The 16,473-nt window shown below is 30.4% G+C and overlaps 1 protein-coding gene across 1 annotated transcript in view; it reads left to right on the top strand.

Moving 5' to 3' along the window:
* Positions 1–16,473, top strand: part of bma (SCY1-like protein bma) — an 823,269-nt gene that overhangs the window by 433,724 nt on the left and 373,072 nt on the right. Inside the window, exon 4 of the mRNA XM_075374176.1 lies at positions 8,430–8,525. Coding sequence (XP_075230291.1) covers positions 8,430–8,525 — 96 coding nt within the window. The remainder of the gene's footprint in view (positions 1–8,429; positions 8,526–16,473) is intronic.

Raw genomic sequence — 16,473 nt, 5'->3', positions numbered from 1 at the left:
TTTTTTTATTATGGACTTTTTTGGACACTTTTGGTTCAGTCGACTGGAATCAGAAGAGGAGGTTCACAACTAGATGTTACAACAGTCCTAAATCCAGAATTTCAATATCCTACGGCTAATCGTTTTTAAATTAGACGAAATACGTACATACGTACGCTACAGACGTCTTGCCGAAACTAGTCAAAATGGATTCAGTGTTGGTTAAAATGGATTTTCCGTTGAAATCTGAAAACCAAAATTCTTCGCGATCACAATAGTTCCTTTACTTAGTACAAGGAACTAAAAAGGGAAGAAGAATTTTAAAACAACTTTTAATACCTAAAAAAGAAACCGAAACCTGGAGAATAACAAATAATTCAAAAGAAAAAACTTTCCGATTTAATTTTTTACAAGCATTTTTCAACAATGGACAAAAATAGATCGACAACGATAATTTTTGAATTCTTTAAAAACAGATAAACTGAATTGTCAATCGTATTAAACCACTAATAAAGAAATTATGATAACGGGAATGAAAATCTTCGGAATATATCATCATCATAAGTTATTATGCCCATTGGCAGATCCCTGAACCCACTGACGCTTTCAATTCTTTCTGCCTGAGGCCAGAACTTTGGTATCTGTGTAACTTTCGTTCTTCATGTCATCTATCTTCTTCAGTTTTCTTCTTTCTCCATTCTCAGTACCCTCAATCACGACTATAAATATACGTCCTCCATTTAATATATGACCAATACAGTTCGTCCACCTTTTAATTGTTTCCAACAGTGTGCTTTACTTCTAAACCCTTTCAATACATCCTCGTTAATAACTCTTTCTACTTATTTAATCTTCTCCATTCTCCTCCACACCTACGTTTCCATTGCTTGGATTTTATCTTTCTCTCTCTTTCCTTCTCTCTTTCGAATCCGTATAAAAACAAACTCCATATATAACACTTAACCAGCCATTCTTTTTGGTTCCAAGTACATTTTGCTACAAAACAGTTTCTTCTTCTTATTATTATTAATAAAGGCCACCTTTTCCGTGAGTATTCTTGACTTAAATTTTGTATCACCCTCTCCAATTTCATTTAATGTACTTCCCAAATATTTGTATATCTCAACTTTCAGGTAGATTTCATAAGAAATCTATTGTAATGGGTATCATGATTCGACTTCCGGAAAATTTCTACATATCTTTGCGTTTCACATCCCCCAAACTCCAAAACTACCGTCAGCTCAAACGTTTATACATATATTTCACTTTCTTGTGAACACGATAACTGCCGTAATTTTGCGATCATTTTGTAATCGAAATTGATTTCATCTGGAAGAACTAAGCGTAATAACAGGATTTTTTTTATTTCTATTTCTGACAGTAACTTTATTTGTTAACGGTATGTAAATCTTCATTATTTTGTATAAAAACGGAGATTTTTCTAGATAAAATGAAAATGAAAGTTACAGCACGTATTATTTGAAGAAAAAGAAGAAAAATATTTCAAGTGCAATAAAGTTATCACAAAAGTTCCCGAGTGTAATAGAAATTCTTAAGCTATATCTTTGTATCCTGTACTTCAGTATCCCTTGGGTACTCAAAATTCTGACTCCTTTATGTTAAAGGAAAGTTGGCCCTCAATTTCACTAACGAATTTCCCGTAGAGATATTAGTAATACCACTTTAATGTATTCGGCTAAGTTCTGTTATTATTATGAAAACTACTCTTTATCATAAAACGCTACCCATTTATACCTTTGTATAATTATAAATCTAGAATATAGTAGATAAAATATGACAATATTATCTCGTTGCTTTTTGCTGAATTGATCAATTGGTGTGGTACCATATCGCGATGATATCTACTTTTGTGCAAATGTTCCGTTAAAATTCAGTATACTTAGTTTTTGGTATCACTGTTTCATTTTCCATTTCTCTTACTGTCATGTGACGATCTTCACCGACCACCGTGGTAACAAAAGCGATGCTTGTACTGTCTACAGCAGTTGACAGTCGGCCAGAATGTAGTTTAATTACTGTACTCATTCTGCTCTCCCTACACCTTTTATACCGACGCTGTATTGCGAGTTAAGATGTACAGTACCGTCATCACAACTTCCCGTAACAATTGATAAATTATTGCCTCCTAAAGTTTCGATTTTGATGTATACGCCTTGCTCAAATTTTGTTGCGACTCGAGTTCATTTCTACCTCAACTCTGGACCGCACTAAATTTGTTACGTACTAAATAAACCCCAACCAACTTTACGGTGTGCTTCATGACACTTCAGGCTACACATTGCAACCCACCGGTTTGGTCTAGTGGTTAACGCGTCTTCCCAAATCAGCTGATTTGGAAGTCAAGAGTTACAGCGTTCAAGTCCTAGTAAAGCCAGTTATTTTTAGACGGATTTGAATACTAGATCGTGGATACCGGTGTTCTTTGGTGGTTGGGTTCCAATTAACCACACATCTCAGGAACGGTCGAACTGAGAATGTACAAGACTACACTTCATTCACACTCATATATATCATCTTCATTCATCCTCTGAAGAATTATCTAAACGGTAGTTACCGGAGGCTAAACAGGAAAAAGAAAGAAAGAAAGGCTACACATTGCCGTATGCGGCGAGTTGTTCTGCGTCTTCGTTGTTGCGCGCATGCGCACTTTTGGGACAACTCTGTACAAACACAAACAATATTTTTTATTAAAAAAAAATCAGAGGATTTTGATCAGTGTATCAGTAAAATATTTTTTATCATTTCAGTTTTGAAAATTTAAATTTACATCTACTAAAATTAAATAAATGAAATCTAAATAATAGTTGGAATGATTATGACAATCTTAGATGACGTGTCTGTCTTTCATATAAGTAGTTCCAGTCAGGCATGACATTTTTTTATACGCTACAAATTATCATCCATCAGCAATTGAGTCTCAGACTGTTATATTACAGTATAAGTAAATAAATTAAAGAAAATGTGTAATTTTGAATTTTTAACATTTTTGAGCTTGGAAGTATATATTTTTTGCTTTTTTCGTATAACTGTAGACCCCTAGAACGGTTTTCTTCCCATAAGCCCTTAATCGGCCTATGGAAAGAAGATGGTTAGTACTTATTTATAAATTAATTGTACATTCTATGTCTTGTCAGGACGTAGATTAGGATGAAAAACTAAAATAAATTTGATTCTTTTTCGTTAAACTAAATCCAACTCTCAGACTGAGATATCTTCCACAATTATATTCTTTCGTCCTACTGTAAATTAATTTTTATTTTTAATCAACAATGATAGGTTTTTTTTTAATAAAATTTTACCTACTGCAGTGCAGTGGTGCACATGTTGACGAACGGATTGATTTCTATTGGATTGAATTAATTTGTGTGGCGATAACGGTACGATGATCCTGATCTTTTTTCATAAAATGCTATAAAAATGTTGTAAAATTCATGCATACTCGGTGAATTTATGAGCAACAGAACAGTTAATTTTGTTACATATTATATTGTACATTTAACATTATTACAATAAATAAATTAATTATTTGAATAATAAAAATAATACATTAAGATTATTGTGAAGTAAATTTAAAAAAAAAAATTTAAAGTAAAAAAATTTCAAAAAAGATAATTGTTGTATAATCAAATTGTTGTATATGATAATTAAATTAAGAAGAAAGCAGGTTTAGTGCGTGTTTTATTACACGCACTAAATTAAAATTGTATTAAAAATTATATTGCATACAATATCTAATAATTAAGAAACGTAATAACAGCGGTAGTCGTCGTTATCACTGTTGCTTTCAGAATTATTGGAATTACATTACAAACGCATAACTTAGTTGTTTACTTGAAGTCGCCGGACTACATATACGTGATATACGCGCCACCCGCTGTAACAAGTTACGATTGTGAGCGTTTGGTGATTTGGCAACGTTGCAACAAGTTGAACGCTGTTGGTGGCTTGTATATCTGACTACAGCGAATGCCTACCAGGAAGATGTGTGTTTCCTCTCAACAAAATCTAATGTTGAAATTTAAAAATAAGCGAGTAATTTACAATTCTACTATGCCATATCACATAATAATTAAATTTAATTGAATGTTATACTATCATATAATGAGAATTATTTATCTTTCCATTAAAAAAGATTTCCATTAATCATTTTATCTTTCCGTTAAAAAAAACATAAAAATACATTTTGTTATTCAATATTAAAAAAAATGTAAGACTTATATAGTATTCACTTCTATTATATAGTATTCACTTCTCCTTAAACTTATCTTTTTCATAGTTTTCTCCTGATATGAACTTCTATTTTTTTTTATTTCTGTACCGTTCCAATAAGCAAAAAGATAAATAAATAATATTCATGCTCTGTAAAATTAAAAAAAAAAAATCATTACAAAGTTACTTAAATTAAGTGTTTTCCTTTTCTTTTAGACTAAAATATTTGAGAAAGTTTGTTAAAAAAAATGGTCTTTCGGTGTTAATTTATTAGCTTTAAATTTATTATTAGTACAGAAAACAAGGTTAGGTTTTGTCATCGTATTAATTCCCTCGTTAAAGTAAAAGAGAGTAAAAGTAGACCTACACCAATTGTTCTCCTTTTTCACACAATTTATTAGTGTATCGGACCCTACGTTTGAGTGTGTGTGTGTATGTCTGTACCTTGTTTGTGCAATTGCGTTCGTATGGTGTACTCCTTTTACACTTAAATAAGTATCGTGTTAAAATTGTGCTCGGTTATTTCAAACCTTTTTTCTTTTACTTTATGTCTTGTTTCATTTTAAGCTACATTACGTATAATTTATTACCCTTGTAATATAAAAAAATCTTTCACCTTTTTTTTAAAAAAAATATAAATGAGTATCATAAATACTGGAGCTATGAATTATTAAATTTAACTATAATATTTTCTAATTCAAAAATTATTAGGTCAATTACAGAGTTAAAGTTGAAAATAAAATCGTAATCACCATAACGAAAACACACAATGCATTTTTTAATTATAAAAAATTATATAAAAACATATGTGTAAATGACATGGTTCTTTCCATATAAAACGATCTTAGGAAGCTCAATATGGAATTAGCATTAAAGCATCAAATATAATTTCCAGTCGCACTGCTAAGATGAGCGATGTTAGCGTTTGGTAAAATAGAATTAAAGGATATGTATATAAATAATATATGATATAAAGATAAATTATATAAAAATATGATGTAAAGAATATGTGTACACGTCAAATTGACTACCGTACGAAATAAATTAAAAATACATTTCCTCTTTAAGTAAATAGACATCGAAATTAAGAGTAAAATGCACTGGGAAATCGCTTTAATATCTCGTTCACCTTATTAATCCTGCTACGAATAAATAAATAAATCTTATATTCTGATTCGTAATATAGATACGTTATTTAGATCATGTTACTTCATTAGCTTTAATTTCATCATATTTTATCGTACTTATTAATGACCATTTTGCTATTAAAAAAAAATTAAATTTGATTGAAGACTGCGGACAGAAATTTCAAAATTTTTATAAAGTAGCATTTTGTAGTTGTACATAATCTGCACCTGTTAACTATTAACTAGGCATACTAATTTTTGTAATATTTAAGGACGCTTCTACCAGCCTATGATTGGTCTTTTTTATTATTAAATTCTCAAAATTGTTAAAATATTAACAATTTTCCTTTAGGTGTTTTATTTTTAAGATATCCAGTTCCGTAATGTATGTAGGTTGAATGTAATTTTAAATCAATATTAAAATATATTTTTACATGATGTAGATTAAATATTTCATATTCAAACTTTATCGTAGTTTTCTGAAGTTATATTTTATTTATTTTTTAAAAGCATGACATACATATACTAGTTTTGTATGTATAAATTTCCTTGCATATTTTAATAGATAGCACAAATGATATTTCTTTACTTCAGTTCCTTTTTGTTAATATAAATTAAAAATGAAATTCTTAATAATCTACACATCTCATTAGTCGGTCTACATTTTTTCTTTGAAAAAAAATTTTATATGGGCCTAGTACAGAAAAAAGGAGTGTACATGTAAGTGTGTGTAATATCTCTAAAGCTATTTGGTACTTAAATATTTAACGCCTGCATCTTCATACATCTCGTTTATATTTTATGGAAAAATACCGTTAGTATATGTATATTCAGAGCGTATCATAAAGTTCTCCTAAGACTTTCATAACCTATTCTAGTCGTGGAGTCTTTATAATAGAATTTCATATAAACATATGTTCTAAAATGCTTTGTTTTTGAGTAACGGCTAGAGAAAAATTTCGCTCGGATTTCAGCTAATCCGGTGAGAAAAGGTCGTACTGAAATTTTAGGACGTTAATTAAGGGACAGAATTAGGAATTTCTTTAGTTTTTGACATGAAAAATGTAATAAAATAGGTCACAGTATCTGCAGTACTTTTTGAAAAACTGAGGTAAAAAACCCTGTTTTTTATTTCTATACTTGTTTTTCAAGAAGACTAGAGCAGAAAATTTACACTAACATATGTATGTTGATACAAATGATAAATGTAATGCGGGAAACATCTGGATAAATCGGTCTTGCTTACAATCAAAACTGCGACAGTCATAATAGGAAATATAATTTTCGAACTAGAATCATACGAAGATAATTCTAACAGCTCCTCTTCTACTTTGCCTAGAATGATCCAGTTTGCTGGGTTATTATTTCCACTGCAAGAAGAAAAATATCCCCTTAATTTTGATGAGAATGACTCAAGATGTTCTTTTATGTTTTCAGTGACAGTAGACGAGAGTTGATTATCATTTGTTGCAAGAAAGTTACCGAGAGAAGGAAACGAATCGAATTCTCGATTAGCAACTGGGAATGATCATAAATTTAATTTCTTTATTGTTGCTTGAATCTTATTCTTAATGATGAACCCTGTTAAAAACGAACCCCGGAACTTAGAGCATTTGGAAAGCTAAAAATGTCAGCTGAATAAGCAAGTCAAGGAAATTCTTCAATCTTTATGTTCAAATTTTGAGTCAAGAAGAAAAATCCTCATCTCGTCAAGCAGCTGAAACATTACCATGGTTTATCAACACCCGTTATTAATTTTATACAAGTGCCTCTGATGATGGCGTGAAAGTCGAAAGCGCTCTGATTTTTAAAGATATGTAGGTAGAGATTTTACCTCGTGATAACCAGCTCATCTCTAGTTGCTGCTAATGAAGTAGCAAATATTGTTTACTTATCATTTCTTGACGTAGTTTGCTGAAGATGTGAGAATTAAAAGGCCGAGATTTAATTAAATTTATTATTAATTCAATTGCATTTTCAAGAACGAATTTCATATAATTAGGCATAGTACGTGAGAAAAATGCTTCACGATGAATATTACATTTACTCGATTTCCATTCATTTAGTATTCATCTAACCTATACGGGTTGAGAAAATGATTAACGCAAGTCCGAACCAAGCACACTGCAACGTCTGAAATACAAGTGACTACAAAGTACAAACAAACTCTGTCAAAGTTGTAGGGTGTTACTCGTTTTTCTTCTAACAAAAGATAGCTGGTAGGAAAGAATGGGTTAGTTATTCGACTCTACCTAAGTAACAGTAGAAACATTCCTTTTTTAAATTCTGAGGCTGTTAATTCTCGTGACAAAACTAAAACTATTTTTACAAAATGAGGACATGGTAAATTGAAGTTTAAAATAATTTTATTTCGAAAATAAAAGTAATGATTTTCTGTATTATTATTTTTTATCTTTAGAGTTGACTTTGTTGATGCTCTCGTGGACCCCGTCAGGCTCACTCGCCGATCCACAGTGGTCCGCGGTCACATGGTTGGGAGCCGCTGATGTAGAAGCTTTTTCTAAATTTAATTTTTCTATGTTCACCTGTTGAAAAGTTATTTAGGGTTACCATGATTTATAAACACCCGATATTAATTTTATACAAGTGCTTCTGATGATGGCGTGAAAGTCGAAAGCGCTCTGATTTTTAAAGATATGTAGGTAGAGATATACTATTATTATTGTTAATATTTCTGCATTAATTTTTCCAAGTGATTATGGTTACTATAATAAAATGCAACATCATATTTACTTTTGGAAGGAAGCTAAGTTTTTTAGAAGTCAGGTCAATATCTCTGTTCCTGATAATGTATTTCATTTTTTAATTCATAAATCCTCTATTAAATTCCCTTATCTTATAAGAAAGATAAGATAATTCACGAATTTGGAAAGATATTATTATTTCATATTATATTTTAGGAACTAAACGTCAATAAAACTCAAAATATGCTGATAACATTAAAATATGTGATTGGTGTAATTTAGTTTCGATTGTGTATATTAATGCAGCATCACATAGAATGATATCTATTAACACGGATTTTCTTTAAATCTGAAATTTCTTTCATTATTTTATTTTTAATTTTTTCAGAGAGAATGAACGATATGGATGGTGTGGAGCCGGTTTCCTGCCAATCATGGACATCCAGGCTGCCAAAAATGGCCCAACCAGATCTCGATTTTATAGGTAAGAAGTCTACAATGAAAAATGTTAAATTATAGTAATTCACGTAGATGTCTGTAGTATTTCTGTATTTTCCTAAGATATAACAAGAAACCTTATAATATGGAAGAAATATTTTTTTTCTAAACGGAAAACATAAAGTAAACACGTTAGGAACTAGTAATATAATATTCGATAATTAATTCTTTACTTAAACTTATGTTCACTTTTTCGGAAAAATTCTCCGAAATTACGTAATTTAAGTGCCAAAAATAGATTTGCAATTTTTTTTTTCTTATTCCTGATGGTTAAAACTGTTACACGTTTATTTTAAAACATTCAAATAAGAAATTTTGCCAAAAAATTACAAAAAATCTTTAAATTTGCGGGTTAATAAATTTTTTAACTTCTTGTACAATCTTTCGTTTGTTGCTGTTTCAGTTGGCCGTACGGTTCTTATTTGTAAGTACTATATAAAAAAAATTTATTATTACAGAAATTTCACGTCACAGATGAAAACTTTAAATAAACTAAGTAAACCATGCAATAAAAAAAAATAGGTAAACAATGAAGTAATAAAACAGTTCAGGAACACAAGAACTAATTAAAATCAAATCACCAGAGAATAAATCATGTTGAGTTAAAGAAAAAATTATTACTCTATAACAAGCAAAAAAAAAAATAAAAAATAAACAAATTTCAGAAAATAAATTTGATCTAGGAGGACAAGACACATTTACAACACAAAACAAAATCCATAACAAATTTAAAAGACCTGAACAATAGAAAAACTACTTCTACCCAAACGATATCATAAACAATACTAATTAAACAAAAAAGGCTAGAAGAAACAAACCCATGAGCATATTAGGCAATTGTACATTTATGCAATGTCCTTTTATTTTTACAGAATTCCTTTATTTACTTACAGTCAGCTTCAGCAATGAAATTATAAATAAGTCGTACGACTAACCATCACGTAAAAGAGGACCACCCAATAATAATCCTCAAGTAATACAAAAACAACATCAATTCATAAATAACATTTGATAGTGCCTTTGAATGTCCATTCGCTTGTCCAGTCAATATTAACATTAAAACAACAAAATAAATAACAACTTTAAATAGAACAGTAACCTCTTTACGATATTAATTAAAAAAACCCAGTAATAAACCCTTCTTAGATCTCTAATTCAAGTACGGTATGCTTCGGAAGTCCCGTGTTTTATGAACGGACATAAACTACTCCGGGACCCCACCGGACTGGTCTAGTGGTTAACTCGTCATCGCAAATCAACCGATTTAGAAGTCGAGAGTTCTAAGGTTCAAATCCTAGTAAAGACAGTTACTTTTATACGGATTTGAATACTGGATCGTGGATACCTGTGTTCTTTGGTAGTTGGGTTACAATTAACCACCTATCTCAGGAATGGTCGACCTAAAACTGAACAAGACTACATTTAGATGTAGATGTATGATTTACATTCATACATATCATCCTCTGAAGTGATACCTGACGGTGGTTCTAGAGGCTTAACAGAAAAATGAGAGACTACTCCGGGAATATTTTTTACTACAATTACATTCAGGGCAGTTGTTGAAATTTACCACTAGTTTTCAAAGACATCAAAATACAGCACCCCTACAAACACTCAGAAATTATGTGAACTCTAGTTTGAGAGTTCATAAAAATAAAAGTGATCATCAGATTTTGAAACAAAACACATTTTTTTCGATTATTTTATTTTACAAATGGTGACAAGCTTCTACTTTTTAACTAATTCTTTTAGGTAATTATCACGATAAGATCGAAAAAGTCACTGTTTTTTTTTTATTTATTTTTTTTCTGTATTCTGTTGCGTAGCTTTATTTTGATCGTTTGTTATTACACGATTATTAAACCAATCGCGTTCAAATTTTTACCCGCATTATGTCACTGTATTACCTAGAAAATTACAAATTAAATATCTTCAACAGTTTTTGAGTTATATCATTTGTAAAACCATACCCTCTTTCGATCTATACGATATATAAATCCATGACACAGTGTTCGTTAGTCTTAATATATAAAATTTAATACATTAATTGTCAATATTTTTAAGTAAGCCGGCCTTAAATTATTAAGCACTAGCAGACTCGGCAAACTTCGTATCGCCTAAGAGCTAATGAATGTCGTGTTAACTTTACCTAAACTTAATTTAGTATTTATTAACACAAGTAGCTGACCCGTCAGACATTGTCCTGTCATACCTATAATTATTCAATTCGAACAGGCACAAAAACTAAAAAAAAAAAAAATTATTTCCAAAGCATAATGTTTATTGTAATGTACAACATACTCAATTTATTTTAGACCATTATGTATTTTTAGTCGTTTTATCGATAAAAGTCTGACAATTCAAGTTTTGGATTGAATGCTATTTATTGAAGCGCTTTTGGATACGCAATGTTTTTTTGTTTTTCCTTCTGGTGTGTACACAAATAAATTAGAAGGTTTTGTTGCTATAAAACAAATTCTCGTTGCTTGTTTGTTTCTGATGAACGGGCTCGAACTTACGTTCTCGATTGGATTCCAATCTCGCTACTCGTTGCTCGTTTATTTCTGATCCTCGTGTTGCCTTTTTCTTTCGTGCTTGAGACGTAGAACGACCGATCGCTCGTGTTTTGGGAGTCATACTTGCACAGAAATGGCGTTGAAACTGGTTGAAAATTAAAATGTCAGAATGCAATGTTCACAACTATCGAAAGTTTTATATTTTAATTTTCAAAATAACCGATTTAGTTTAAGTACGCATTTTTTTAAATATCAAATCACCTTTATCACCTTTAAGTCTGGCACCTATATGTGAACTCCAGTTTTTTAAAGTACAATATTATTTTTAAAAATATCTCATTTTATCATAATCTAAGCATAGCAATTGTAGGATTTATTCGGAAAAGTTCGGGAAATTTCGGAAAACCCCGTATTTTACTAACTCAGAACCTTCCCTGGCATACGTCCAACCATTCCCCAAAATTTCATCGCTATAGGATGAACAGTTTAGGAAGGCATAAGAGACATACAGACAGACAAACATTCATTTTTATATATATAGATTATCAACTACAAAACATAAATTTCATCCGTAGCATCACAAAGCTATCTTTTACAAACCGTGATTAGTTAGCGACTCAAAATATTTATAAAAAAAAAAATGACGCTGTAAAATTCGGTACACGCCCTTTACAAGCTTCAATAAATTACTTATTAATTAAATAATATGAATTAATTCATACCTAAAAACTATTCTCAGTTTTATAAAAAAAAAAAAAAAAAACATTAAAATTCAGATCGGTTCACTGGTTCGTGAGTTTTAAGCGGCCAAAATTAATATGGATAGTCTTTCTGAATAAAAATAATTATAGCTTATTTAGTGAGATATATGTGCAAAAAAATATATTTCTTCTTTCTCGTTTGTGGATCGAACAATAAACTGGTTTTAAATTCTATTATGCCAGTAAAAGATGAATGAGATATTAGGTGAAGGAGAATAGATGCTATTACGGAGAAAGCAGAAGCAAATTTAATTTTTACATTTTTCTTTCGCTAGACAAGAGTTTATAATACCGTTTTTTAACAGATGATTATAATAATTTATAGTATCTAAAAATATTGAACGATACCAGTCAAAGAAATAACAAAAAGTTCCATTTAATATTTAAAAAGAGTATAAAAATGCATCTTATTTTTTCGTTGGTGTTTAGATATATTAATACTGAAAGTTTCACGTAATGTGTTACTATATGAACTTTCTTATTTTTTCCACTTTAGAAATAAATAAAAATGAAAAAAGCAGGGATATTAAGATGAATCCACGTTTTTTATTTCTTTTTTTTTACGTGAAAACTGTAAAGAAACTTAGACGTTTATTTTTTACAAAAACTTTACAACTCCATTCAGTGACTCTTAAAAACAATTCTCCAGTATGCACTAGTCTACTACATATTATTATAATTGTTTTCTTTTCAAATATTCTTCACATTATTTATACTTTCAATCTTTTATTACGATTCATTGTTCATATAACTCATCCCAGTCCTAAATGTAATGCTTACGTAGACCATAATGAATTTTCCCAACGTTCGTGTTTTCACCAATCATAATCTATTGTCCCTAATTTCATTTAATATTGATAAAATATTTCGTCAAAAAACGAAACAGTAGAATCCTTAACAAATAGAAAAAAGCTTCAGAATGAATTACTGCTAAAACTAGCCGAACCAAATTTAATTTATTATCTATATTCTATTTTCTTAAAAATCTGTAACGGGGAAAAAATCCCACAAAATAGAAATTTTGTTCCCTTGATTTCCGGAATGGAATGGAATGTAAAGTTGGCGGGAGTTTATTACTCCCTACTTTATCGCAGAACCTGGACAGAGTCCCTTGCTGCTGGATCATTCTAATCGGGCTTGTTTTTTTTAAAAGGGTTATTTTTAAATAGCGGGTCTAATTTTTAAGTTTGGTTTAATTTTAGTGATTTTAAAACGGATTTAGTTGCATTCCAATCCGTTGTTAAACCAGCGTTATCGAACCCATTTTATGGGCCGACCGCGGAAGGCTAGGCTTATGAAGCCTGTCCTCCCGACGCAATTCCCCTTCAGACCGTCTACTGAAGTCCTTTCGGTGCTAACGCTTAATAGGCTAGCAGGAATACGCCACAACGGGGCACTAACTGTCAGGAGGGAGCAATGCGACCCCTACTCCGGAGGAATCGCAATTGCTGGTTTATTTTGTCTAACTTGTAAGTTTTAAAAAGGAGAGGTTGTGTAGAAGCTCTTCATCTGCTTCTGCTATGGCTGCCCTTCAGGTCGCATCTCTGCTGAGCTCTGTTCCGGACTCCAGTCCGCGATGTTGAGATGAGTAGTGGGTCTTCCTTCTTCTTCACCTTCTTCTTCTCCCTCCTTGATTTCCCTTAATTCAGCTGTTAATAAGAAAGATGTTAATAATTATACAGAAATTTCTCATCTACCAGTCCGTTATAAAAGTTTTTCTAAAATTCTCGTTAATAGAGTTGAAAAAATCCAGGAAATTTAGTAAAATATTCAGGAGCATTTAGAAAAGAAAAATCCTGCGCGGTAGTTTCTTGATTAAGATTGCAGGAGTATATAGATATAATGGTGCCCAACTCTTAAGCATTTTTTAAAAAGTAAAATGGAATGTCTTATCGATAGAAAACAAATAGAAAAATTTATGTTAAAACAAATAATTATTTAAAGATAGGAGTTTTAAATCTTCACTTTTCACTGATGCACTCTGAATAATTAGACATAAAACAACATCTACAAGTTAAAGTTTATGGATTTTACGAAAGCCTACGATTCATTAGACAAAAAAACTTTATTTTATACCCTAGCAGAATTCGAATCGATCCTAAAACCAAAATCATTAATTCATGTAACTTTGAACGATTCTTATTCCAAAACTAAGCTCACGAGCGAAATACCCGAATCGTTACTAATCAAAGCTAGCTGAATCATATAAAGAAACAGACAATCGATTTTTTTCAACATGGTTTTAGAAAAAAAATTATACTTAATTTTCATTTTAAAGTTTTTTTTTAAATCCGTCTCTCAATTCTAGGAACGAAAAAAAAGAAATGAAAATCACTTCTTCAGATTTCGTGTATATTTAGCACTTTTAATCTAAAACATTGATTCGATTGATGTTTAACTTAATCTCCTCAAAGAAATAGCGGAATAATTGGATTAAAAATATCCATACAAAGAATTAAATTCACGACAAATATAAAATTGCACCAAATTCGTTAAATTAAACTTTGTAAAATCCTAAAAAGAGAAAATCCAACAAAATGGCTTATAAAAGATGACTATATATGAAAATTTGAGAAAGCGTACGTAAACTAAAAGGATTTACAGCAATAAGCCTTTACATAAACGAAAAAATAAGACATTATAATACATACTTTAACCCGAATTTTTTTTCACATTAGAATATTTAAATCCAAATGGAAAAGGAAAAAATAATAATTTTTTTAAAAAATTGAGATCAACAAAAACGAACGAAATATGGAGAATGAAATACAATTCCGAAATGTCCCAACAAAAAAAAAAACCGTTTAAATTTTCTGATTCATAAAGAAAAAAAATTTACGACTAGTGTTTTACGGACATTTTTCAAGAATCAACAAACAAAATATTAGAATTCTTTAAAAACAGAAAATTTTAATCAACTTGGTTCTTAGAAGTAATAAAAGATTCAAAAAAGATACTAATCTCTGTAAAGGAAATCCAGTAAAGGAAAGTATTTAAAAATAAAAATAGAAAATAAAAAAGTTTCCAAAAACAACTAAACACGTTCCAGTAGTAGGAAGAAATAAATAAATGGTACACTGATGGAGGAATATTAGAAAAAGAGAAAGCAACAAAATAAGACGAAATAAAAGTTTTAACGCGGTCCAAAATGAGCAAATTTGATTAAAAAATTGCATTGCCTGTATTTAATGAATTATTATTTAAAAATTAAACTGATCTATAATTGTAGACTTATAAAGGATGTAATAAATTTAACTGTGTATCTAAACCAAAACATTAGAATTGTTTTTTTTATATTATCAGCAAGAAAACTAACAGCTGACTTTGTTCACAGCTGTTTCATTGTTGATAATAATTTTTATTTCAAAACCATTGAAACTATTATTTACTCTTTTATTTTTATCGTGTGAAAATAGTTTTAACATTTACAACCCACATTTTTTTGATTGAAAATATGTTATGTTGTGGTGGTGAGAACACGAAATAAGTGAAGGAAATGTTTCATCAAAGATCAAGATATCGATGTTTTACGTTACACTGCTGTCTGATATTTGTTCAATAAGTTCTCAAAAACCGGATCTGTCAAAGTTAAACCCAGTCCGGAAGACCGGGCTTGAAATACAGTCGTAAAAAAATAACTACTGTTCATCAGTTACACATACTGGTTTTACTAACTTATTGAATATTGCCAGTTTTTGAATTTTTTAAATGGAAAAAAATTTTGGATTTTTTTAAAGATAATTTCGATATAAAATATTTATAAATGCATCACGGTTTTATTTATCGGCCCATATCAACACCCAGACACTCATGTGTGATCTGTGAATAATACTTGGAACGATCACTATATGATCAAAAAATTAGAGTTTGATAAATAATGTAATTATTTATCCTTTCATCGGGTAACTAAATGAAGAAGAAATCAGTGGAGCGTATTTCCAACGGCGCACACTGTCATTGATTCGCTAAATTTTCTGCATGATGTTTTCGGAGATATGCTCATTTTAGCACATTTGGCCACCGAGACTCGCTGAACTTGATCTAAGATTTTTATTTGAAACAATGAGATATTTATTTAATAGAACCGTCTTCATACCCTAAATGAACTGAAAAATATCAGAAATGTAAATGGAATCACTCCAATGGTAATTCATGTATTTTCAAACATTTTCAGTCGTGTTCAGGTAAACACGGAAAAAACGGTAGCCACATTAAGCATCTCATTTAAACTTTTTTTTTGTAACACTGTTTTATTTACAATCAGTTTCCCAAATAAAGAAACTGTAAGTAAATCGTATAAAGCAATAATGACGTGAAAGAGAGGTTTACATTGATACCTGCCAAGACAATACAATAAAAGATAGAACAAAGCATAATATAATTAAAATTACAGCGAATAAAGTATAGCTAACAATACACACACACACACACACGTATACACACACATATATATATATACACACACACACACACACACACAAAGTCTGTAACGGAGCAAAAAAGCTAACAACAGTTTTTTTAGCTTGTTTCCCTACCCCCCCACCACCACCCGTGGCTGGATTTACCGTAAAGCAAAGCACAGCCCAGGGGATTGTTCGTTCTAATGGATCGTTTCAGTGCCTACCTATAACCCCTAGGGTAAAGTATTCAGGCCCGA

Source organism: Lycorma delicatula, chromosome 8 (assembly GCF_047948215.1).
Source record: "Lycorma delicatula isolate Av1 chromosome 8, ASM4794821v1, whole genome shotgun sequence".
Taxonomy (NCBI): Eukaryota; Metazoa; Arthropoda; class Insecta; order Hemiptera; family Fulgoridae; genus Lycorma; species Lycorma delicatula.
Note: the sequence above shows the minus strand (reverse complement) of the source record. Positions and strands in the feature narration are given on the sequence as shown.